Below are 26156 nucleotides of genomic sequence, written 5' to 3'. Positions count from 1 at the left end.
CTTGATCTAAGAGCCTTAAATCTGTGTCCTGTGGTTGCTGACTTCTTGAGTGGAAAAGATTCATTCCCATTTTACTGTATCGGGGCTCTTAATCAAATCTTCCCTTAACAGTTGCTAGGGGAGAAAAGAATCCCAGTTTCTCTGAGAGCCTCCTTACATGCTTCTCCAAAACACACTTTACCTAAGTTCTCAAGTCACTTTTTACTGAATCCGAAAGGGAAACATCCAAAAAATCAAATGGTTTTCATTGTGATCCAAGGTTCAAGTTGTTCCAAGTATACATTACTATAAAATGAAGCTGCCAGATATGAGTGCCAATGAATGGACTCCTGTTGGCAAAGAAGAGTCCCACAATATGAACAAGTTACTTTTACTCAGCAGATAAACTACTGCAGGGCTAGGTTAAGATGGCTTTAAATGCCTAAAAGAACTAAAAACATTTCAAACAATCCTGATTGTTCAACAAACAAGTGCTACATTTTAATTTTGCTTATTTTCAAAAGTAATCGAGTTGATCTGGGTTTCATCAAGCTTGATCCAGTCTAATCCAAATGTAACCTTCATTAACTCACCAGCTGATGCTGTGGCACAACTCAACAGGGATTATGGTTTGCTCCCGAACAATGAATTCTTGTGCTGTTTCCATGAGCTGAGATCCAGGTTGAGGCTCTGTGGGGATAACCTCCTCACTGCATAACAAAATAAATCTGTGCTGAACAGGGAATTGTGGAAAAACAAGAGTCAATGTAGTTATGAGCTCCGAGTCTTAACGAGCTAAATTTGGCCCAAACCCTTTAAAGGTTTCACTGTGGGAGAATATAATGGAGGTAGATTTCCAGAATATACGACACGGATATATTATAGAGACACTGGCTTAGATTGACAGGTAAAAATACAGAGGCATCTGAGAGAGGTAGAGTTTTATAAAAGATATACTACTGAGATTTATTTGCCAAAAACATTTTGATGACAGGATAGGGAATTAGAGATGTGCTGTTTAGGAGGCTAGAAGAGTATACGGTGATAAGAATTGGTGTTGCAATGGAGAGAATTGAAAGCCAGGATAAAGGTTTTAAACTTGAAGTAAAGCAATTGGAGCACAATATCATAAAAGTGCTGCTGCATAGATTGAAGCCATTTGGCCCCTTGTGTCTTTGCTGGCTCTCCAATGGGCATCATGACTTCTTCCCTTTCTCTTATTTTTCCCCGTAACCTTGCACATTGATTCTGTTTAAATAATCATCCAGTGTCCTCTTTAAAGCCTCATTTGAACCTGCCGCCCACTACACTTGCAGGCAGTACATTCTAGACACAAAGCACTTGGCGGGTGAAAACATTTTCTTTTTCGCTCCTCACCTTTGCTGCTTTTACAAGTCGTTTCGAATCTGTGGCCTCTTGTGATCCTTTTAAGACTGGGAACAGTTTCTCCCTGTTGACTCTGTCCAATCCCTTCATGATTTTGAATGTTCCTTTCAGGTGTCCTTTTAATCTTGTCTCCAAGGACAGCAAAGAAGAAAGGGCAGGACAATACAGTATAGGAAAAAGGGCCTACGGTCGACCAAGACTGTGCTAACACATGACGTCTTTCTAAAGTAAAAACCTTTTGCCTCCATGTCCCTCTGTCCCCTGCCCCTTCAAATACCTGTCAAGATGCGTCTTCAATGTTGTTTTTTTACCCACCACCACCACGGACTTTAGTAAAGCCTTTGACAAGGTTCCACATGGTAGACTGACTGGTAAAGTTAGATCATACGGGATTCAGGGAGAGCTTGACAATTGGATACAAAATTGGCTTGATGGTAGGAGACAGAGGGTGGTTGTGGAGCATTCCTTTTCAGACTGGAGGCCTGTGACCAGCGGTGTTCCACAAGAATTTAGTGTTCTATTCACCGTTGTTTGTCATTTATATAAATGATTTGGGTGAGAATTTAGGAGGCATGGTTAGTAAGTTTGCGGGTGGCACCAAAATAGGTGGAATAGTCGACAGTGAAGAAGGTTATCTTAAGATTACAAAGGGACCTTGATCGATTGAGCCAATGGGCTGAGGAGTGGCAGATGGAGATTAATTTGGATGAATGTGAGGTATTGCATTTCAGCAAAACAAACAAGGGAAAGACTTATAGAGTTAATTATAGGGCTCTGGATAGTGTTGTTGAACACAGAGCCCAAGGGGTTCAGTACACAGTTCTTTGGAAATTATGCTGAAAGTAGAAGAGCAGTTAAGAAGGCATGTAGCACACTTGCTTTCATTGCTCAGACCATTGAGTACAAGAATTGAGACGTCACATTGAGGATGTACAGGATGTTAGTGAGGCCATTTTTGGAGTGCTGTGTATAGTTCTGGTCACACTGTTTTAGAGAGAATATTATTAAATTGGGGAGGGTTCGGAAAAGATTTATCAGGCTATTGCTGGGAATGGAGCGCTTGAGTTTATAAGGAGAAGCTAGATAGGCTGGGACTTTTTTCACTACAACATAGAAGATTGAGGGGTGGCCTTGTAGAGGTTTATAAAATCATGAGGGGCATGGATAATGTGAATATCAATGGTTTTATTCCCCTCGGGTGAAGGCGTTCAAAACAAGGGGGCATATTTCTAAGGTGAGAGTGGAGAGGTTTAATAGAGACCTGAGGGCTAGCTTTTTCATACAGAGTGTGGTTCGTATGTGGAACAAACTGCCAGAGGAAGTGGTAGATGCAGGTGTAGTTGCAACATGTAAAAGACACTTCGACTAGTACATGAATATGAATGTTTTAGAGGGATATGGGTCAAACACAGACAAGTGGGACTGGTTTAGTTTGGGAAACTTGGCCGGCATGGACGAGTTGGACTGAAGGGTTTGTTTCCATGCTGTGTGACTTTATGACTCTATGATATCCACCAGGAGCGCATTCCAGGCACATAGTACCCTCTGTGTAAAAAAGCCTGCCTGTTATATCTCCTTTAAACTTGTCCCTTTTTACCTTACACCTTTGTCCGCCAGTAATAGACATTTATATCCTGAGTAAAAGACCCTGCCTACCCATGCCTCTCATAAGTTTGTAAACTTCGATTAGGTTGCCCCTCATCCTTCAGCATTCATGTGAAAACAATTTTGTTCAGAAACAATAAATACTGGAGATCACACCGGTAAGATAGCATCCACGGAGAGAGAGCAAGCTAACGTTTCGAGTCTAGATGACTCTTCATCAGAGTCATCATTTTGTCCAGTCTTTTCTCATAGTTAATAGCCTCCAAACCAGGCAACATCCTGGTAACTGGTTTCTGTACCCTTCTAAAGCTTCCACATCCTTCTGGCAGTGTGGTGACCAGAACTGTACGCAATATTTCAAATGTGGCCTAACAACAGTTCTATATAGCTGCAATATGAGCAGCAAAATATAGCAATCCCAACTTCTCCAATCTGTTCTCATGACTGAAATTTCTCATCCTTGGAACCATTCTTGTAAACCTCTTCTGTGTTCACATCCTTCTAGTGTGATGCCCAGAGGTATACCCCAAATCCAACCCTCCAGAAACAGAAAATACCTAAACTGAGAACAGTTTTTGTCTCTGTGTGCCATTCAACAGTTGTCTTATTTATATGGTTTCACTGTGTACTTTTGTATTCATTGTTTGCACTCAGAAACTGCCTTGGCTGCACTTTTCATGATTCAATTCATTCGTGGAGTAGTGGTTGGTATCCACCACTGAAAATGTCTATTTTAAACCCGGACCAAGAGCATGTTATGAGTTTGCACATGTTGGATAATGAATAGTCTAAATTCTGGTCAAGTCTAAAATTCAGCACAGCCTTCATCACAAGGTTTCCAGACTGCTTTCTGTTCCAGTACTCCAAGGTTAAGAGCAGTGTGATGATACTGTGGCTTTAAGAGGTGTGTTTTATTTTAGAGAGAGACTGGGAAATAGGTGCCAAGCAGTCTATGAGAACATAAACAACTTGTGAAGCCTTGGTTACTTTCTTTACAAGCTGAAACAATAGAAGCAGCCTGAGTGGGTGTGGTCAAACTCCCATCCACAGAACCAGGGACTGTTAGTTTCTAGTTTTCAGCATCAGTTGCTATTGGGATCTTGAAGAAGTGGAAGCTATTTTTCACTTCCTCGCTCAGAGCCAAAAGCCTGGGCGTTCTCTTCCTAGGCCACTGGATTGCATTTGAGACAATCATGTTCTGAATTTGACTTTTGCCAGAGGTGTGTTTATGGAATGTATCTATATTGGAATGATTAATTGGTAGTAATTACTGCATCTGCTACTCTGTTAAGTTTTCCAACAGAGATGTTATTCAAAATTCTTCATTCTTTTGTTGTATTTTAACTATAGAGTTTGAATAAATTGCATTCTGCAGAACATCAAGTAATTTGACCAGGTGAACTACATCTGGAACACAGCACCTGACATTTACCTTTAAAATAAGAAAAAAATAAGGTCTAGGCTACCTTCTCAATGTATTTTGAGGGGGCATAACAGTCGTAAGAACTCAAAACAGAGTGGTGATGGGCAGATGGAACTCAATGCAAGAATGGATGCTGAGGTTTTGGCAAAGGTTGGCAATGTCATACCAATTGTCAAACAGGCATGCTGCTTTGGATACTGTAGGGAGGGATGGCCTGTTAGGGGTGTTTAGAACTGACAGCCAGGTTTCTGGTACCATGACTGGCGCTACCATAATTTGGGGTACACCAGGTTCCAAGTGATTGATTATGAGAGGGGATTCTCTAGCCTGGGGCACAAACAGACATTTCTGTCGCTGACTGTGAGACATCAGGCTGGTGTATTGCCTCCCTGGTGCCAGAGTCAATGGTGTCTTGGAACGGGTGCAGAACATTCTGAGAAGGGAAGGTGTCAAGCTTGATGATACCAATGACATGGGTAGAAAAAGTGATGAGATTCTGCAAAGAGAGAAAAGGAATCGAGGCAGGTGGTTAAAAAAATAGACCCTGGCAGGCAGCAATATCTGGACTGCTACTGGGGTTACAGGCTAATGAGACTGCGCATAAGAGGATGCAGTAAATCAATGCCCGGCTTAGGAACTGCTGATGGGGGCAAGAATTACATTTTTGGAGCGCTGGGATTCCTTCGGGGTAGAGATAACCTGTTTAAGAGGAGTGGGTTCCACCAGAATTGGAAAGGGACCAATATCCCTGAGAAGCAAATGTGTCAGGAGATCTCAGATATCTGTAAGAAAAATAACATTGTAGTGAGGTTGCAGACTCGCTCACTGAGCCGGTATGTTTGGCTGCAGAGACATTTCATCACCCTGCTCGGTAACATCATCAGTGCACCTCCGGTGAAGCATCGGTGTTCAGTCCCGCTTGTTATTTACACATCCATAATGGCACAATCCAAACAATGCCAGGGAATTCCTGGAGGCCTGGCATTCCAACTGGAACTCCATCAACAAACAAACTGGGCCCGGCATATAAACTACTAAAAATCAGAACTGAAAGTGATACCAACCGAGGAAGACCGAGGCATATAAATAACAAGTGGGACGGAACACCGACACTTCATTGGAGGCAGACTGACGATGTTACCTAGCAGGGTGACAAAACGTTTGCAGTCAAACATGCCAGCTTGACGAGCAAGTCAACAACCTCATCCACAACCCAAGCTACAAATCTTCTCAAAAACTTTAAATAACATTGTAATGGTAGGGGTTTTGACTTTCCAAACAATGATTGGGACTGCCTACTCTTAAGGGCTTGGATGGGGAGGAATTTGTGAAGTGCTTACAAAAGAACTTTGTTATTCAAATGAGTGGATGTACCTACCAGAGAAGGAGCAACACTTGAACTTCTGTTTGGAAATGTGGCAGGACAGGTGAGTGAGGTGTTTGTGGGGGAGCATTTTGGAACAAGTGATCATAATTCTGTTAGTTTTAAAATAAAGATGGGAAAGGATAGAACTGATAAAAAGTTAAAGTTCTAAATTGGAGTAAGGTCAATTTTGATGGTTTTAGACAGGAGCTTTCAAACGTTGGTTGGGGAGGCTCTTTGCAGGTAAAAGGACAGTTGGGAAATTGGAGGCCTTTAAGAATGAGATAATGATAGTTCAGAGACAGTTTGTTCCTGTTAGTGTGAAGGGCAAGGCTAGGAGGTTTAGGGAATGCCAGATAAATAGATAAGTTGAGTATCTTGTCAAGAAAAAGAAGGAGGCATTTATCATGTATAGACAGCTGGGTCTGACTGAAAACCTCAAAGAATATAAGGGCAGTGGGGGTATACTCTAGAGGGAAATCAGGTGAGCAAAAAGGGGACATGAGCTAGCTTTGGCAAAATGAGTTAAAGAGAATCCAAAGACATTCTATAAATACATTAAGGGCAAAAGAACAACCAGGGAGAGAATAGGACCCCTGAAAGACCAGTGTGACCATTTCTGTGTGGAATCACTGGAAAAAGGTGAAATATTAAACACATTTGATGAGATTAGATTCCCTACAGTGTGGAAACAGGCCCTTTGGCCCAACAAGTCCACACTGCCCCTTGAAGCATCCCACACAGACCCATCCCCCTATAACCCACACACCCCTGAACACTACGGGCAATTTAGCATGGCCAATCCACCTAGCCTGCACATTTCTGGACTGTGGGAGGAAACCGGAGCACCTGGAGGAAACCCACGCAGACACGGGGAGAATGTGCAAACTCCACACGGACAGTCACCCGAGGCTGGAATCGAACCCGGGTCCCTGGTGCTGTGAGGCTGCAGTGCTAACCACTGAACCACCGTGCCGCCCTATTTGTGTCAATATTTACTGTGGAGAAGGACTTGGAAGCTGGGGAACTCTGGGAAGTAAATACTGATATCTTGTAAAGAGTTCATTTTACGGAAGAGGAGGTGCCAGAGATCTTCCAACGCGACCTGATCAGGTGTTTCGCAGAGTTTTGTGAGAAGCGAGGGAAGACATTACTGGCTCCCTTGCTGAGATATTTGTATCACCGATAGCCATGAGTGAGGTGCCGTAAGGCTGGAGATTGGTTCCCTTAGTGCGGCTATTTAAGAAGGCCTGTAAGGAAAAACAAGGGAACTATAGACCAGTGAGCTCAATGTCGTGGTGAGTAAGTTGTTGGACGGGATTCTGAGGGACAGGATTCACATACATTTGGAAAACAAGGACTGATTAGGGATATTCAGCATGACTTTGTGCATGGGAAATCACGTCTCATTAACCTGAAAGAGTTTTTTTGAAGAAGCGACAAAGAGGATTGATGAAGGCAGCGTGGTAGTTGTGTAAATGGACTTTAGTAGAGCGTTTAACTGGGCTCTGTATGGTAGACTGGTTAGTAAGATTAGTTCACATGGGATCCAGGAGAACTAGCCAATTGAATACAAAATTGACTTTGAAGGTAAGAGACAGAAGGTGATGGCAGAAGTTTGTCTTTTGGACTGGAGGCCTGTGACCAGTGGTGTGCCACAAGGATCAGTGCTGGGCCCACTGTTGTTCATCATTTATATAGATGAGTTGGATGTGAATATAGGAGGTATGGTCAGTCACCTTGCAGACAACGCCAAAAAAGTGCTGTAGAAGTGAAGAAGACTATCTCAGGGTACAATGGGACCTTGAGCAGATGGGTCAATGGGCCATGGACTGGCAGATGGAGTTTAATTTAGATAAATATGAAGTGTTGCATTTTGATAATGTAAAGTAGGGCAGGATTATATACTTAATGTTAGGGTCCCGGGGAGAGTTGCTGAACAAAGGGACCTCAGGGTGTAGGTGCAAAGCTTTTTTGAAACAAAAGTTGCAGGTAGACAGGGTGGTGAAAAAGGTGTTTGACATGCTTATTTTCATTTGTCAGTGCATTGAGTATCATGTTTGGGATGTCATGTTACCGCTGAACAGGACTTTGGTGAGGCCACTTTTGAAATACTGCATTCAATTCTAGTCTCATTGCTACAGGAAAGACGCACTTAAACCTGAGAGGGTGCAGAAAAGATTTACAAGGATGTTGCTGGGACTGGACGGTTTGAGCTATAGGGAGATCTGAATAGGCTGGGACTTTCTTCCTGGAGTGTTGGAGGCTGAGGGTTGACCTTATAGTAGTTTAGAAATTCATGAGGACCATGAATAAGGTGAACAGCCAAGGTCTTTCTCCCAGAGTGAAGGAGTACAAAACTAGAGGGCATAGGTTTAACATGTGAGGGGATTCATTTATAAAGGACCTGAGGGGTAGCTTTTTCATGCAGAGGGTGGTGCATGTATGGAACGAGCCGCCAGAGGAAGTGGTGGAGGCTGGTACAATTATGTTTGAAAGGCATCTGGATGACTATATGAATATGAAGGGTTTAGAGGGATATTGGCCAAATGCTGGCAAATGGGACTAAGTGAGATTGGGAAGACTGGTCCGCATGGACATGTTGGACTAAAGGGCCTGTTTCTGTGTTGTATGACTCTATGACTCCATTGGAAGTGAGAGAAGTTAAAGCTTCTGAATCTTTGCTTATAATTGAAGACAATTTAATGCTTATGTTCAATAGGTGGCTGTGGCTAGGGAAGAGATCGAAACTAACAGCAAAAGAACCTTTTGAATTGGAAGTTAAAGGTGATGACTTTTGGATTTCAAAGAAAAATGACTTGACCAAGATTAGGATACGGATATGCAGATTGGTAAGCACAGAGGCATGGAAGAAACAGAGAAGTTGTTAGAGTCAGAGGCTGGGTATCATTTAACATGAATGTGAAAGTTGACCGTGTATCTGATGCCATTGTAGGCTGACACATAGATCAGGAAGAGGAGGACAAGATCTTTGAAGGATTCTAGTCCAGACGATTTGTGGAATGAAGAAAAGGAATGACTTTGGAAGATGTTTTCTATGTTCATATCAGGCTGTAATTGGGCAAGGACAGTCCATGTGACCATTTATCTCAGGCTACACACTTGTAACATTACAAAAGAAGCATATAGGAAATTTGTTATGAAGATAACAGTAATTTAAATAGGACAATGATTAGGAGGGAGCTGATGATTAGAGCGGCAAGTTGGCAGTTGTTCAAAATTGGAGAACTAGTTCTCAAAACACACATGTCCTCAATGTATAGTCTTTCTTGAAAGTTGAACAATACCACAGATTGCAATCTCCAACAACATTTCTATTTTCTTGAATTAAGCAGAACTGCCATCTTTTAGACCACTTTCCTTAATGTTTCTCTGGAAATGTACATACTTAGTCTTACTTTCTAATTGATGAACAGTTTTAATGAGTTGGCCACCTCCTTCCATGCCCCTCAGCTTTACAGAAGAGGGTACTCTCCTGTCCAGATCATTTTCCTTCCTTTCCATCTGACTGTAAAGCAAGATATTATCAGTGAGTGATGGTGTGGTATGATGTGACAACTGATTATCTTCAATTACCATGATGCAATACTTTATGTTACCTTCTGTAGTATATGAATGAGATGTGGGTCATGTATTAGTGAAAAAAATCAATAAAATTTTGTTTTGCACCTGCTATCTGCATAATCACAGTACAATCACAAGCACTTGTTTTGCATGGACTCAAGCTAGGTGTATTACATGTGTTTCCCTCAGTGTGTCATGCTGCAAGAGGATTCAGTAAGATGGAGTGAGACCTTTGTACTATTGTACTAGATATGGTGATGACAGTATGAACATGTCCTTTGAGAATATATCCCATATCTGGGTGACATAATGCAACAAATGAGACAGATTCTACATCCACAATTCTCTTTGTGAACTATTTTTTCTGTGGGTTAAGCATTTTGAGCTCATAACAATGGTCTCCCCTTTAAGGTTTGGTAGCCACATCTAAGAGTTGTAGCCCAGCTGAATGGTATGACTCCTAGCCAAAGACATTTCTGACCTGTTTTCGTGCCAATCCCTCCCAGCACATTAAACTGAAAGATAGGGACTTACTTTCCACAGTTTCATGAGAATAGCCCATCCTGATGTCGGGAATAGTTCATTACATCATCATCTTCATCATCAAATGCAACCCTAGTTTTATTAATCCCATGAGATAGAGGGTTCAGGAGCTGAGGGACCCGGGTGTATATGTGCACAGATCTTTGAATGTGGCGGGACAGGTAGAGAGAGCCGTAAGTAAAACAGGCAGTGTCCTCAGCTTTATTGATAAGGGGTCATGATGTTGAACTTGTGCAAGGCAGTTATCAGATCTCAGCGAGCGTATTGTGTACAGTTCTGGATGCCACATTATAGGAATGCATGGATGTGACTGTATTGGAGAGAGTGCAGAAGTAATTTAACAAGAACATTTCCAGATATGAGAGATTTCGGCTATGAGAAATAGATTGAAGAGGCTGAGACTAGTCCCCATAGAGAAGAAGATCGGGTTGAGATGTTAAATTCATGAGCAGGCTGGACTGGGTAGGCAGGGAGACACTCCTCTCACTTATAAAAGGAACAAGAACCAAAGGGCACAGACTCTGTGATTTGCAAAAGGAACAACTGTAATGTGAGAAAAATTGTTTTCATGTAACAAGTAATTAGACTATAGAATGCACTGTCTGAAAATGTGGTGATGCTAATTTGAGGTATTCAAGAAAGCATTGAATGGTCATTTGGGTAGGAATAGTGTGCAAGGGTGTGGAGAAAAACCAAGAAAAACCAACTAGGCATCGATAGCCATTGCAAGAGCCAATAATTGATTCTGTAAATAGATATTGCTGATAATGTGATAGAGATTGGTGGGAGTTGTCAATTACCGAACTGGATCTCAATGTACAACCCGAGAAGTAATTTTATCTTTTTGATTTGTCAGCAGAGAGGCCCACCTGTAGAAGTACAGGCTAGCTCCACACCAACAAGGTCACCTTTAAAAATGCGTCCATCTGAGTACAGGACTGGACCTGCAGAATGGGCAAGTGCTCAATACGAAGCAGGTGGAATCTAACAATGGGTCTTAGGCCTGGTTTGGACCAAATAATCAGAAGAAAAATCCACAAAATAGAATTGGAAGAGGATAATTCTACATCATCAATATAAAAAAGTGTTGTAGGGGAATGTAACTTGTGGGCTGAGCAAAGCCTTCCTTTGTAGATGGGATCAACCCAAAGCTGAGCACATCCAAGTGAGGAACGTGGCTGCGAAATGGGAAGGTTACTGGTTTAGATATGTAGTGTTAGATTTAGCACGCCAATGTGGGCTTCAAGTAATATGCCACCGTGTGAATGTCTTGTGGAAATTGTTCCATTTCCCACAACAACCTTCTGTAGGTTGAATTTGATTAACATTAAAATTAACATATATTGAATTAGAGACATTATTATGCTTTAGAGCTATATCCACTTAAGAGTCCAAAACTTGCTTTATCTAGGACACTCACAGGCAGAATATAGTCAAGACCGCCAGTGAAAACTGAATCACACTACCACTGCGCAGTAAAATGACCACAGTCTAAACTGCTACTACAGCAGGGGATTTTCAGGATAGCCCTGATGAAGTCTTTTGAAGAGTTAAATCTGCTGCAAGATTTGGGCCAAATAATGTAATGCTTGGATCCAAATTTTGTTTGGACAGATGACTCCAGATAAACTCAGATGTGGTCCAAGCGAGATCTGAGCTAAACACAGAATACTGACAGGGCAAACCACTTCCCATTGCACTGCATTCCTACTCCAAGAATAACAGTTAAACACACACAAACTACTGATCCAAACAAAGAATGTTCCGGATTATCCAGCGTTGAATGGCCAGAATGTCAAACACCGGCAACTCCCCAGGCAGAAGTCATTGAGACACAGCAGTACAGTTACAAGGCTAATCATGCTCATATCTAATAATTGAGTGCATTACCGTTTTCCTGTTCTTCATGCAAGCTAAATGAATGAATGATTAAGGGGCCTGAACACGTGGGTTGGTTAATTCTTTATTTTTATCATCAATTTACAGAAAAATTGGTCCAACATTTCTTGGCAATCAGACTGTGCATTTGTGAGAGTTTAGTAATCGAAGATTTTTATATAAAAGTTGAACATTTGCCCAATTCAGGTTTTAACTACAACCATTTTGCAGTGGACTGTGGATGGGGATGGGGGGATGGGGAATGAAATGAAAGACTTGTATTTCTGATGCCCCTGCCACGATCTCAGGACATTCTACAACTTGTTACAACTAATGAAGTAGCTTTGAATTGTTCTCACTGTTGAATGGAGGAAATACCACTAATTTGCGCACAGCATGATACCACAAATAGCAAAGCAATAATGACCAGATAATCTCCTGTGTTCATTGAGAGATTTAATATTTGTTAGGACAACAGGGAGAATACCCCAGCTCCTCGTTGAAACAGTGCCATGGAATCTCTTCGATCCCATGTTCCAGATTGAGTTGGAAAGTTGGTTTTGAGGGTGACAAAACAAAGTCAAACAAGTTGCAAATCTCTCACCGGTAACTGAAAAGTTAGAACAACTGACTAACTTTACATTTCTGGCAAAGAATCTGATCCATTGGGAACACATATTGGAAACCCAAAAGGGTACTCAATACATAGGCTTAACCATGAAAAGGTCAGCTGATCCTGGGTGACATCCTCCAAAATTTCTGACACATGCTCAGCGATGGAAATTTCTCAAGAGGATTGTACGATTGGGATGTTATTTATAGGAAATGAATGGACTTGGATGATCCACAGTGTTGCACTGTCAGTCCATCCATGCTGGTAAGATTACAAACCAAAAGAAAATGTTGCATCTACCAACAAGGATTATACCTATACTAGATGTGGTCTTTGTTCTCGAATTTTCACCCATTTTCCTCTCTCTTCCTGAAATCTACCTTCTGCTACAATATAGCTCCGTGCAGGCACTGATAGTCATTGTATGCCATAAGACAATTCAAATTTAATATTCATTACTTGGCAGTTAGGATTTGCATAAAGTTTCATCATCAAAGATGCAGAGGTCTAAGGTGAAGTTCTTTCCTTGCCCCTTTCAGGTCCTGCAGTATAAGAAAAGATGTGGTGAGCTGGAACAGCAGGTTCTTGAGAAGACCTCTGAGTTGGAACAGCAGAAAGTGTCGGTGGGTATGAATCACTCAGTCTAAATCACTTGTGCTGGATCATGTAGCTTGGCCTTTTCACATGGCAGCATAGCTGGGTCCAAGAGACTGAGAGTGAGAACAGCTGAGAAACAGAGTAGGCAAAGTGACAGAGAGAAAGAGTGAGCAAAACAAAAAGTATAAAGGAGGGATTGACAAAACAAGTGAGATAGTGAGAAGGCTTTAAAGTGCAAGAAACGAAAGGATGGGGACGAAAAAGGAAGGTAGTTCTTTTACACACACACACACACACACACACACACACACACACACACACACACACACACACACACACACACACACACACACACACACACACAGAGTCAGGGATTGGTTACCAGATCCACTGCAGTTCAGTTCCAGATGGAGGTTGTCCGTTAGCTCAACTGGTGATTGTCTCAGAGATAATGGGAACTGCAGATGCTGGAAAATCCGAGATAACAAAGTGTGGAGCTGGATGAACACAGCAGGCCAAGCAGCATCTTAGGAGCACAAAAGCTGACGTTTCGGGCCTAGACCCCGATGAAGGGTCTAGGCCTGAAACGTCAGTTTTTGTGCACCTTAAATGCTGCTTGGCCTGCTGTGTTCATTCAGCTCCACACTTTGTTATTATGGTGATTGTCTCACTTCTTTAGACTAGTCCATGTGTAAAATGTTTTTTTTTCTGCACCTGTCCTATGCTCCTTGGCTTTGATGTAGCCTATTCAACTCCATTGCTGCACTTAAAATATAGAGTGATCTTTCAGCTGAGCAAAACATTGGTCTGATATCAGCAAATTTCTTTTACATTTCATTATTGATATTGTTCAACAGTTCAACAGTTGATTTAGTGTGAGCAGCAAGTTTACTGGAGAGGATAACAAGCGGGATAGATGAAATGAAACAAGCAGATGTTGTGTACTTAGAATTCAAAAAAGCATCAAGTAAGATTCCATTCTACTGCATTAAATAAATCGTCACTGTTTTGCAGGCGATATATCGGCACTGATAGAAGATTGTTATCTTACTGGATACAGTAGGGATATATGAATCATTTTCATAGTGACAGACTGTAACTGGTGGAGTGCTGGGTCTTCACCCAAGATATTAATATATATTGAAGAATTGTTGAAGGGACCAATTATGTTGTAGCCAAAACTGCTGTTGATGCAATAATATTTTGGAAAGCATATGAAGAGAATACAAAAAGTCAGCAAAGGGATATCGATACGTTCAATATTTAGGTGGCTGGAGTATAATGTGGAAAAATGTGGAAAGAATCTGATGAAGGGTCTTGGCCCGAAATGTCAGCTTTTGTGCTCCTGAGATGCTGCTGGGCCCGCTGTGTTCATCCAGCCTCACATTTTATTATCTTGGAAAGAATGTTGTTCATTTTGGTGGGAAAAATGTAAGAATAATGTTTAAAGGGGAAGAATGAAGGGTGATGGTGCATTCTTCTAGCCTCAATTATTACATTGTACAGGGCACGGATGAAGTTGAACCCAGTGTACTGCGAACAACTTTTCATCTCCTTCTTTAAGGAGGATTATATTTGTATTGGAAACATTTCTGAAGATGCTCACTGGGCTGATTCACGGAATGAAGAGTCTCTTTCTGTACTCAGAAGTTTATAATGAGGCGATCTTATTGAAAGGTAAAGGATTTTGAGAAGACTTGTCACGGTACATGCTGAGAAGATATTCACTCGTGTGGGATTTCAGAACAGGGGAGACAGCTTAAGAAATATGATCTCCTTTATTGTAGTGAATTTGTTCTCTGAGGATGTTAGTATTTGGATTTCTCTGTGACAGAGCAGTGGAGGCTAGATCATTTAATATGTTCATGGCTGAGTCGGACAGGTTTTTGATTGACAAGCGAGTTGAAGGTGATAGATGTAGGTGGGAAATTAGAGTTCAGATTGCAGTCAAATCATCCGTGATATTATTGATCCTGCTCCATCATTCAATTGGATAAACAGCCGAGTCTTGCTCTTACTTTTGATGAACTTATGATCTTATCATCAAGTAATGATGGAAGGTTACTGAATGCACAAGTGAAGGCAGCTGAGTAGTTTTTAAAGACAGGTTGAAGATATAGCAACGGAGAGCTGATTCTGAGGGGGGATTTTCATTAAATAAGTTTCAGGAGCTAAAGACTAAGGTTGAGAGAGATGCACAGGAGGCCAAATGACTAAGGTTGGGCAAGACTGAAGAAGCAGGGTATGAGGAAATTGTAATAATAAGCGGTTTTCATTAATGGGTCCTGACATAAGCCATTCCACTGTCAGATGTTACACCAAGCTGAGGCATATTGTGATTGCTGTAGAATGCTGCCACTAACCTTCACTTCCATATTAGGTCCAAGGACCTATTCAGTTACTAATGGTGGATGATAAACCACTAGTAAATCTTAACAAGAAGAGGCACTTATTTTACCAGTAAGATGTAGTTGATTGAATAATGGCAATAGGTACATGTGGGCATAATCGTTTAATGTTAACCAGAGCCAGAGATGACAGGTCTGACTACATTAGACCTAAAATTAGACTTCCTGGTTCTCCACCTAAGACTGTGACATTATCAGATTGGGTAATGCAAAATATAATCTCCAATACTGAAACTTTCGGAACCATTGCATCCATTTCCTCATCATGAGGTCAAGTGGTCTTTCTTGGCTTTGTTTGTAGCCCACCAAGGAATAAGCATCCACAGACTGTGAAGGAGGCAATGGGAAACTGGCTCAGCTTGTCATCCCTTGTGATGATGCAAAAATCTCAATGTCTGGAAACAGTGCTGGTGACTGACTTAGATCAATCCTCAATGGATCAACAGACAGACAACTTCAGTGTGAAGAAGTTGAACCTGGAGCCTGGTAAGGTAATATAGTGAGATGAGGCACAACACTAGGACTAGCCAAGAACAATGACTGTGTAGGCTAGCAGCATGAGGTGTCATCAGGGCTCCTTTTGCTTTGTCTATTCTCATTCATGCCAGGAACATTGTTTCCAAGTCCAGGCTATCTTATCACTATTTTTGGGTACTGCTGTTAAATTCAGTTACAGACCCGTGTAGAGACAGTGGAATCCTGCTTGAGGAGAACAGAGTATGAGCACAGCACTGAACTGGAGACTACGCTCATTCGCCTAGAGGAGGAACAGCAGAGGTGAGCAACATTTATTCTTTGCTTCTGTCATCAGTAGCTGGAGCTTTTGCAAATCAATAAAACCATGGACATATGCAGTCCTGATCCTTAGCTTGTTGTGTTTCCAATTGGTTTTGTAATGAAGCAACCCACTACCATAAACGCTGTGGAAAAAGCAGAAGAGAACTTTTCACTAATGAGATTTTCAGTCCTCAGCTCTGAGGTTTTAGTGACGGAAATTCGAATATCTTCCACTTAAATGAAACCTGCTTATCTCACGATAGAGAATGAGTCCTTGCAAGGTAAAGGTCCATCTTCACTGTCTCTGATTGTTACTTCATTATCAACCTCCAATGATCAACTCTTGCATCTGTATGTATTTTTTCTCTGTGTCCTCCGAGTTGGAGTATTAACTTACTAGAGTTTAACACTGATTTTGAGGCAGTGTGCCTCTATTTGCCCAAGTCTTTTGAGAAGCTGTATTTACACAGCCAAATCTCATTCACAGTGGAAGTTTTGCATCCTGTTGGTATTTGCAAAGCAATAGAGAACTGAGAAATATTGTCCAAAAACTCAAATCTGAATTGTCATGAAGTAAAGGTTAATGTGGACCACTGTCCCAGCCAGTCCCAGAGTGTGAAAGGACAGTGTCTGAGCTACTGTCCCAGCCAGTCCCAGAGTGTGAAAGGACAGAATCCAAATTTCCCTCCTTACCTCTCTAAAGAACTCTGCTAGGTTGAGACATTTTCCTCAAATGTTTAAAACTACAAGTTGTCTTTTAAATATCTCAGGAATGAAAATTGCTTCTGCTTGGATACAGATGTGCTTTTATAAGGGCAACACCATCCGTTATGCATGGGTGGGCAGGAATATTCTCATTCCCATTCACCACCTACTGCGGTGAAAATGGTTGATAATAGTTTCGGAAGTGAGATTTCTGGAATCTGCGCTTCAGCCCGGTTTTGGGTCAGCCAAGGGGTTTTCCGACTTGGAAGTTCCAGCCCCAGAATTTGAAACATTAGCTCAAGCCAGTGCTATTCTTTATGGGTGATACCTGACTACAGGTACAACACAATGTGGAGCTGGAGGAGCACAGCGGGCTAAGCAGCATCAGAAGAGCAGGAAAACTGACGTTTCGGGTCGGGACCCTTCTTACAGAAATTTTCTGAAGAAGGCTCCTGACCTGAAACGTATACCTTCCTAATCCTCTGATGCTGCCTGGCCTGCTGTGATCCTCCAGCTCTATACTGTGTTATCTCTCACTCCAGCGTCTGCAGTTCTTACTATACCTGGCTGCAGGTGGGTGGTTTTTGTATTTAACCATTTTCTGCTTGTCTATTTATGCTTGTGCTCAAATGTTGTGCTTGGCTCCTTAGGACTGCCTGATGGCAGTGAGTGGGAAGTGGTTTGATGCACAGCTGTTGGATTGAGACTGGTGTTTATCTGGAATTGACTGTACCAGTGTGTGCTCGTCTGCCTCTGGGATCCTATTTTTCACCTACCAGCTGAGACTCATCTTAGATTTCAGTTACAGCCCATGTTGCATGCTTGTAGAAATATTAGAATATTTCACAGCTACTGAATTTCTGTCTGTTCCCTTTCATTCTTAGCTTTCATTCCATTATTATCTGGTAAGTATATCATAATTTAACACATGTCCACTCAGGATACATAGGGTGAATTTACTTTTGGGCTCAAGAATTGTTACTTTGAGGACTTGGGCACAGAATCTTGGACACCGCGGGAGGGTCATTAGAAATGGAATCTTTCAAACGAACTGTCAAAGTTCGTACAGATTATAAGATCCCATGGTATCTTTTGAGGAAGAGCAGGGAGGTCCTCCTGCTCTCTTCATTAACATTCCTCTGTCAACCAGAACGACCAGCAATAACATAAGGAGGTCATGTATCTTGCTTGCTTTTTGAAAAATCTTGCTCTGCAAAAAAAGTAGAAACACATTGGGTGGCATAGCAACAGTATCTGCACTTTCTAAGCAACCATGAGTTTAAACCTTTGGGATCTAGCACTAACATACACTCATGGCATTCCTGAATTCAGCTGTTAAACCCCCCTTTCGGAGAAGGGTAGACCAAAATAACCACATTTACTGAATGACCCCCCCCAAATGAAGAAAGTACTAGTAAGATTCCCTTTATGTCATTTGCACTTTATCCTGAATTGTAACGATGCAAATGAAACATGAAATAATAGACAAGTATTTTTCAAATAAAAAAGGTGCATTTTACATAATCAATGCCAGAAAGATCTTACACAACCACCCACATCACTCTTTGCAGACTTGCAGAACCACATGCAAATCCAGAATTCTTTAGCTTGGCTTCTAATATGGAGGACCTCTCAGTTTCCCAATCATCAGTTTTGTCACATTGACAGGCAGCTGTATTTTGGGATCCCTAGAAGGTTCCTTGGATACGTACATAACAGTCTTGATGGCGTGGATTCACCAGAGACTCCTTTAATTGTCTGTTAAATCATCCGTTTGGCCCTTGCAAAACTCAGCAGCAAAATTCTCCAAGTTGTCTTGCCTAACCTTGTCTCAGATTTGGGTTCTAGCTAACTATATTACATTCATGGCTTTCTGAAATATTCCTCCTCATTTTCCTTCACTTCTGCATCACTTCTTAGTGTCTGACCACATAGCTTCCATGTCAAGAGTTGCTCGGACATATGGATCAAGAAAACTACAAATGATAACTTCTAAAATTTATGCAAACACGTACGTCCTTTTGACGTATTATTAAAAAGTTTGGATTCGTAGTTTAGAGGAATTACAATTACTCCTGACAGCTTCATGGTCTAAACAAAACTTTCAAAGTACAAGAAGATGGCTTTTCTTCCTGCGGTTTGTTATAAATGAAAATATCATTGTAAATGAAAAAATTCTTGCCACACCACAGGAGGCAAAGTAATAACTCTGAGTACATCTAAACCAATTCTTCTATTTGAAACATGATGACATACATCCTATCCCATGATCAAACATTTTCATCAACCTCCTTGCTTGAGGAGTCAGAAAAATCACAAGTTTCATTCCCCTCCTTAACCCAGCATGGTTAACAATTGTTGCAAACAGCTTACAAATCAATACCTTGAAAACAAAACAAAACAAACAGCCCAACAGAGATGACCACAATAATCATGTGATTGGACTTAGTAGAAATCTTCCAGCAGTTTCTCAGAAGTCAGCTTCAGGCAATCAATGCCTCCTGTCACTTCTGATGGAACTGAAGTACTAAACTGTTATGGCACAAACTGCTATGGAGGTGACTGTTTCCAAGAAAGAGACAAAAAGAAACCCCCCCCAGAATTTCAAGTTACTCCTATCCTGTAACAGATGTTAATGACTTTCCATTAAATTCTGGGATGTACCAACTGATGGTTATTTATCTACAGTGCATGTCATTTGTCCCACCGATAACTGTGCCATCTTGCCAACCCCATGCTGGGAGGCCTGGTCACTTAACTCCCACAGTATGCAAACTTACTGCCTTTTAACCACGCAGCTTTGAAATCAGTGATTTACACTGCTCTATACAACATCTACTCTTGATGGCAAAGTCCGTAACTCATTGGATGCTTAAATAGGACAGAGGCTTTTGCTTTGTCGCCCAAATAGTTTGTGCCCTTACAAATAATTAATTTCTGTTCAGTAAATCATTGAAAGAGAAGTTATATTTCAGCAAAATGTTCCTCAGAAGAAATTCAAAGTGATGTTTAATGAAGGGTAACTGTCTACAACTCCTCTACTGTTATCAGCCAATCAACCATCCTCACGTTGGATTCCAGACTACTCACTCCAGGTTTGGACTATTGGTAATCCACCTTAAAGGCAAGGAAATTGATGAATTCAGATCCCCTGGTTGTTTTGCATCTAAGCTGTTGCTAATAGAATAATTTCTTTATCTTTTCCCATTTGATCTCTGCATGTATATTTGCAAGGGTACCTGTGTGCAAAAATAGCCCCAGCTCCCACAACTAATAGCACGTGAAAATAAACTCTATCTCTGGTTTAAGGTTGTAACATGTTGCTTGCTGTAATTACAACATTAGAGTCCAAAAACAGGGAGGGGGAAATATGCCTCTACCGTTTCAATAAAAAGGTTTAAATTAAGATTTACTTACGAACATTTGGTGAGATTAATGAGAAAGACTATTTTGAAAACTTGCAATTTGTCCATAACGCAATCTTAAACCTCAGCAAAATCCGTATTCTCCACTCTGATTTTTACAGTTACCACATCCCACCCTCCTCAAATGGGCACAATCATCAATCTCACCCTTCTATGATTCAACACAATCTGTAGCATCCCTTTCAAAAGCCTACACAGTATTGTCATTTCACATATCCCAGGTACAGGCCAGAACTACCCTTGCAAGTGACAATGTATGATAGAGGCAGCCAGAGATTGAGCCAAACCAGCTCATAGCCTACTGTCTCCAGCATTTGACTGTCAGAGCTTCAGCAGAAGCTTAAGATGAGGTGAGACGGTCTTCCTTTAAGGAATAAAATAGTATATGACAAAGTAGCATAAGATAATTGGAAGATTGAATGAAAAGGAAAAAGTGAATCACAGAATCTCTACACTGTGGATGCAGGCCATTTGGCCCATCAAGTCCACACTGCCCCTCTGCAGAACACCCCACCCAGACTCACCCTGCCATATCCTTATAACCCTGTATTTCCCATGGCTAATCCACATAGCCTGCACAATCATGGACATTATGGGCAACTTAGCATGGCCAATCTAACCTGCACATTTTTGGACTGTGAGAGGAAACTGAAGCAACCCATTGGGGTCATGTGGAGAATGTGTAAGCTCAATACAGACAATTGCCAAGGCTGGAATTGCAACTGGGCCCCTGGCATTGTGAAGCAGCACTGCTAACCACTGTGCCTCCATGTCGCTTTCATTGTATGTAAGACAGTCACACTATTACCACAAGCCAATGAGCAGCAGAAGCATTGAATCAATTCTTAAGAGAAGCAATGTGAAGCCATGCCCACCTTGACCTTGTATAGGTAAACAGCTCAGATAATGAATAGGAAATGAAAGTCAGAGTGACAACATTTAATACAGCCTGTGAAACAATTCCACAAAACACTAACAACCACTTTTATAACTTTGAAAGAGCTAAATTCAAAGAATTGAGTAAAGAAGCAAATGGATTGGGGGATGATGATCAATTCCCATTTCAGTAGGAGGCAAATGAAGTACCTGTATCTGTAGGAATAATCCTGGGTGTATGGGAAAATTGCATATCCAAACTCAGATAAAACGTGTGAAATTAAAAGGACAACTAACCAGTACAGAGCATCACCAGGGTCACTACAGAATGTGATTTGGGCTCACTTCAGTAAAGAATCTGATCCAGTTTAATTTCTCTCAAACAGAAGCAGCAGTCTATCCCAAGTCAATGCCATGTTGCGGGATCAACTGGAACAAGCCAGCACAGCCAATCAGCGGCTTAGCGAGGACATCCGCAAGATCACAGTTGATTTTGACATAGCTAGGAATGAACTGGAGCGGAGGGAAATGAAGCAGCGGTGGGACCAGGAGGTAGTTATAAGTTCTGGAACTAGTCCGTGATGTAATTACTTCACTTACATGCAATTCTGGTATGCAGTCATATCAGTCACAATACAAAAATGCTGCTATGAAAGCCTGTGTTGCAACGTAAAGAAGAAGCAAACTGTGAACTCGAGCTAGTTTTCAGTGGAAACAGGCCATTCAACCCATCCAGTCCACACTGGCCCTCCAAAGAGCATACCATCCAAACCCACCCCCCTACCATTTCCCTTTATTTCCCATGGCTACCTAGCCTGCACCTCCCTGGACACTATGGGCAATTTAGCATGGTCGCCTACTTAAGATGCACATCTTTGGACCGTGGGAGGAAACCAGATCACCCGGAGGAAACCCATGCAGTCACGGAGAGAATGTGCAAACTCCACACAGATAGTCTCCCGAGGGTGGAATTGAACCAGTTCCCTGTTGCTATGAGGCAGAAGTGGTAACCACTGAGCCACTTTGCTACATATTTGATTTTTGGTATGCCACTGTGAAAATTGGTGAAGGGAACATCATGAAATGGTATGGGATGTTGTTCCATCTCTATGGTAAAATGAGTACTTGAATGTTGATTGTTCAGCTTTTGTAAGAGATTTATTTTTAACAAAAAGTATATTCATGGAATGTGTGAATCACTGGCTGGACCAGGATTTATTGGCCACTCCTCGTTGCCCTTCAGAAAGAGAAGCATAGAAAATAGGTGCAGGAGTAGGCCATTCACCCCGTCGAGCCTGCACTGCCATTCAATGTGATTCAGCATCCTGCATTCTCTCCATTCCCCTTGATCTTTTTAGCCACAATTGCCACATCCAGCTCCCTCTTGAATGTATCTAATGAGCTGGCACCAGCAGTTTTCTGTCATAGAGAATTCCACAGGTTCACAACTCTCTGAGTGAAGAAACTCTTCCTTATCTTCGCCTGAATGGCTTACCCCTTATTCTAAGACTGTGACCCCTCGTTCTAGACTTCCCCAACATCTGAAATACTCTCTCTCCATCTAGCCTGTCCCATCAGGATTTTATATGTTTTATTTTATTTTATTTTACATGTTTTATTTCATATGTTTCTTTGAGATCCAAACACCCCACCCCTCCCGATTATTCTAAATTCCAGTCGATTCAGTCTTCCTTCGTTTGTCAGTCCCGCCATCCCGAGGATCAGTCTGCTGACCCTTCACTGAACTCCCTCAATAGCAAGAATGTCCTTCCTCAGACTGGGAGACCTAAACTGCTCACAATACTCAAGATGTGATCTCACCAAGGCCCTGTATAACTTCTTGAACTGCTGCAGTCCTTTTGTTGTAGGTAGGTGTTCAATGCCAATAGGGAAGGATCCAGGATTTTGACCTAGTGACAGTGAACGAATGGTGATATATTTCCAAGTCAGGAGAGAGAATGGCTCGGAGAAGAACTTGCAGTTGGTAGTATTCCCGTGTATCTGCCTTTTTGATGGCAAAGTTTGTGGGTTTGGAAAGCACTAAGAAACATCATTGTTTTTCAACAGTGCAACATATTGATGGGACACATTTTGCTGCTGAGCCTAAGTAGTGAAGGGAATGAATGGCTGAGGTTTGAGTGTTTTGTCCTGAATGGTGTCAAGCAGCTTGTGTTGTTGGAGCTGCCGTCATTCTACAAATGGGGAATTTTCCATCGTACTCCTGAGTTGTGCCTTGTCGATGGTGGATACTGGGGAGTCAGGTGGTGAGTTACAGGATGCTGCAGGATTCCTAGCCTCTCGTAGCTGTAGTATTGATGTTGGCTATTTTGGTTGCATTTCAGGTCAATTGTAGCACCCAGTATGTTGGTAATGGGGGATTCACCAACAGTAGTGGCATTACATGTCAAAGTAAATTTGTCGTCATGAAGCCACATGATAAACTTTCTTCGACATGTTGCAGCCAAGACTCTAGATTAAGCTGTCTGAAGAGCTACTTATTTGGCTTTCCATGAACATATCAGTCTCTGATTCTCCAGGAAAAATAGCCCCAGTCTGTTCAGCCTCTCCCTTTAGCTCAAACCCACCAGCCCTGACAACAGCCTTCTAAGTCTTTTCTGAACGCTTTCAAGTGTAACAACATCAGGGAGACTAGAATTGACCGTAGTATCTCAAAATGGCCTAACCAATGTCCTGTACAGACACAACATGACCTCCCAACTCCTACACACTATGCACTGACCAATAAAGGCAAGTGTATCAGAGCTGGCTTCACTACCCTGTCTCCCTGTGACTCAACCTTCAACGAACTATGAACCTGCACCCCAAGGTCTCATTTTTGGCAATGCTCCCCAGGACCCTATCATTAATTGTGTAAGTCCTACCCTGATTTGCCTCACCAAAATGCAACACTTCACATTTATCTAAATAAAACTCCATCTGTCACTCCTTGGCCCATTAGTCCCTCTGAGCAAGGTCCCGTTGTACTCTGAGACAACCTTCTTCACTGGCAACTACACCACCAATTTTGGTGTCATCTTCAAACTTACTAACCATACCGCCCCATATCACCATCCAAATCGTGTCTACAAATGACAAAAAGCATTGGACCCACTGCCGATTCTTGAGTTACACTGTTGGTCACAGGCCTCCAGTCTGGAAAATAGCCTTCCACCACTACCCTCTGTCTCTTATCTTCTAACAAATTTTGCATCCAAATGGTTAGCTCTCCCTAGATTTTGTGTGATCTAACATTGCTAACCAGTTGGTGTTTCATTGCTCTGCAATAGCTATATCAATTGAAGGGTCTGAATGAAGGAACCCTTCCTCTGGTTGGAGTTGGGTGGTTTCATTGTGGAAGGGTGATCTGTCTACGTTGGGGGAGTATTATGCAGACTACATATTGGACTTGAGAACCTGCTTCAAACATGGTGATCAGGACAAGTCAACTATCATTTAAAATAAATGCTCAACTTAACCACCATATCCAATAGATTAGCCCTAGGCCTCTCTTGTCCAACAGGCACTGGCTAACATGGCATTTCAGGGAAGCTATGGACTATCAATACCGCACCATTCGTTAGGACAGTGGCCTTGTCACTGGGGTCACTAGCTAACACCATTCAAGAAGTACATTACCAATCATTCTGCTTAGCTGACCAATCAGCAGTAAGAGTGTTAGCATTTACTGAAGCATTACAAATGCAATATCCTGATTAGACAGCAACATGATCTCACCCATACTCCGATCTTCGAGCATGCATATCTGTTTGAGTCACAAACAAGAACAGAAATTTCTGGAAAAGTCTCAGCAGGTCTGGCAGCATTGATGGGCCTCCACAGATGCTGCCAGACGTGCTGAGATTTTTCAGCAACTTCTGTTTTTGTTTCAGATTTCCAGCATCCACAGTTCTTTTCAGATTTTTTTGTTAGCTGTTTCAGTTGTTTACCCAGATGGGCAGAATATTCTGTCCAAAACTTTCTGTTTTTCTCAGTGGCCTTGTGGCTCAGTGAGCCATGTCTCTGAGCCAGAGACTCCAGGTTCTAGACCCAAATCCGAGAATTGATGGCCAACTCAGATGTGTACATAATGCAAACAAACAGGTTGAGTACAGAGTTGCAGATGCTTCCAACAAATGCCAATGGCAGGATTTAAGAGCGGCAGCAATTTCTGGCTAGCCATGTGGTGGAAAAAGAATTGGAACCTCCAACTTCACTCTTCATAACTCAGGCATGCAAGAGTATAATTGTCGCAGTGACTCAGATTTCATGAATGAACTGTAGCACACTGCACTACCTGTTCTTCTAAGGAAGTCTTTTAAAGGTAGCAATTTTTTTTTATTTTTAGAGCAGCTTATACACGGCATAACAATGAAATCATCTTACACATTCTTAAATATGGGTGTTAATCATCCTTTGAAGAGCAAGGTTGAAAGAAGCATAATGTGCCAGGAAGAGAAGAAGAATTTTGCATTTTATCTCATGCTTTTTTTCAGCACTATGGCTTACGCCCTTGTGGTGAACGTAGCAAACTGCTTGTCCTCTGGCAGCAGGTGACGACAGTCCGCAGTAACCTAGCTGACTTGAAGAGCGGGACAGAGCGGTAAGTCATGTAAACCAATAGATGGCACTAGAGCATGCTCACAGCAAGGAAGAGAGAATGCCCCCCCCCCCCCCCCCCGCTTTATTAAAGCAACGAATCCAATCATGGCAACTCATGACCCTATTCAGTTAACTCAGCATTGAAATGAGGAGACAGTGGCAAGGTGATGTTCTCACTGGGCTATAAATCCAGGTGAATGGTCTGGTGGGGCAAAGGTTCAAATGTTACCATGGCAGTTGTTTGTATTCAATTAATACATCTGAAATATAAAGCTTAATTTCATTAATGGCGACCATGGCCACTGATTATTGTAAAAAATCTGGCTCACTAATGGGAAGGTAATCTGCTGTCCTTACCTCGGATGGCCTACTGTGCAGCTCTATAGCCACACTG

The 26156-nt window shown here is 41.9% G+C and overlaps 1 protein-coding gene across 1 annotated transcript in view; it reads left to right on the top strand.

Annotated features, from left to right (window-relative positions):
• Positions 1 to 26156, top strand: part of crocc2 (ciliary rootlet coiled-coil, rootletin family member 2) — a 270040-nt gene that overhangs the window by 67682 nt on the left and 176202 nt on the right. Inside the window, exons 5-8 of the mRNA XM_048542456.2 lie at positions 12915 to 12998; positions 16051 to 16157; positions 21550 to 21715; positions 25657 to 25763. Of these exons, the coding sequence (XP_048398413.1) occupies positions 12915 to 12998; positions 16051 to 16157; positions 21550 to 21715; positions 25657 to 25763 (464 nt within the window). The remainder of the gene's footprint in view (positions 1 to 12914; positions 12999 to 16050; positions 16158 to 21549; positions 21716 to 25656; positions 25764 to 26156) is intronic.

Source organism: Stegostoma tigrinum, chromosome 14 (genome assembly GCF_030684315.1).
Source record: "Stegostoma tigrinum isolate sSteTig4 chromosome 14, sSteTig4.hap1, whole genome shotgun sequence".
Classification (NCBI taxonomy): domain Eukaryota; kingdom Metazoa; phylum Chordata; class Chondrichthyes; order Orectolobiformes; family Stegostomatidae; genus Stegostoma; species Stegostoma tigrinum.
This window is presented reverse-complemented; position numbering and strand designations above follow the sequence as displayed.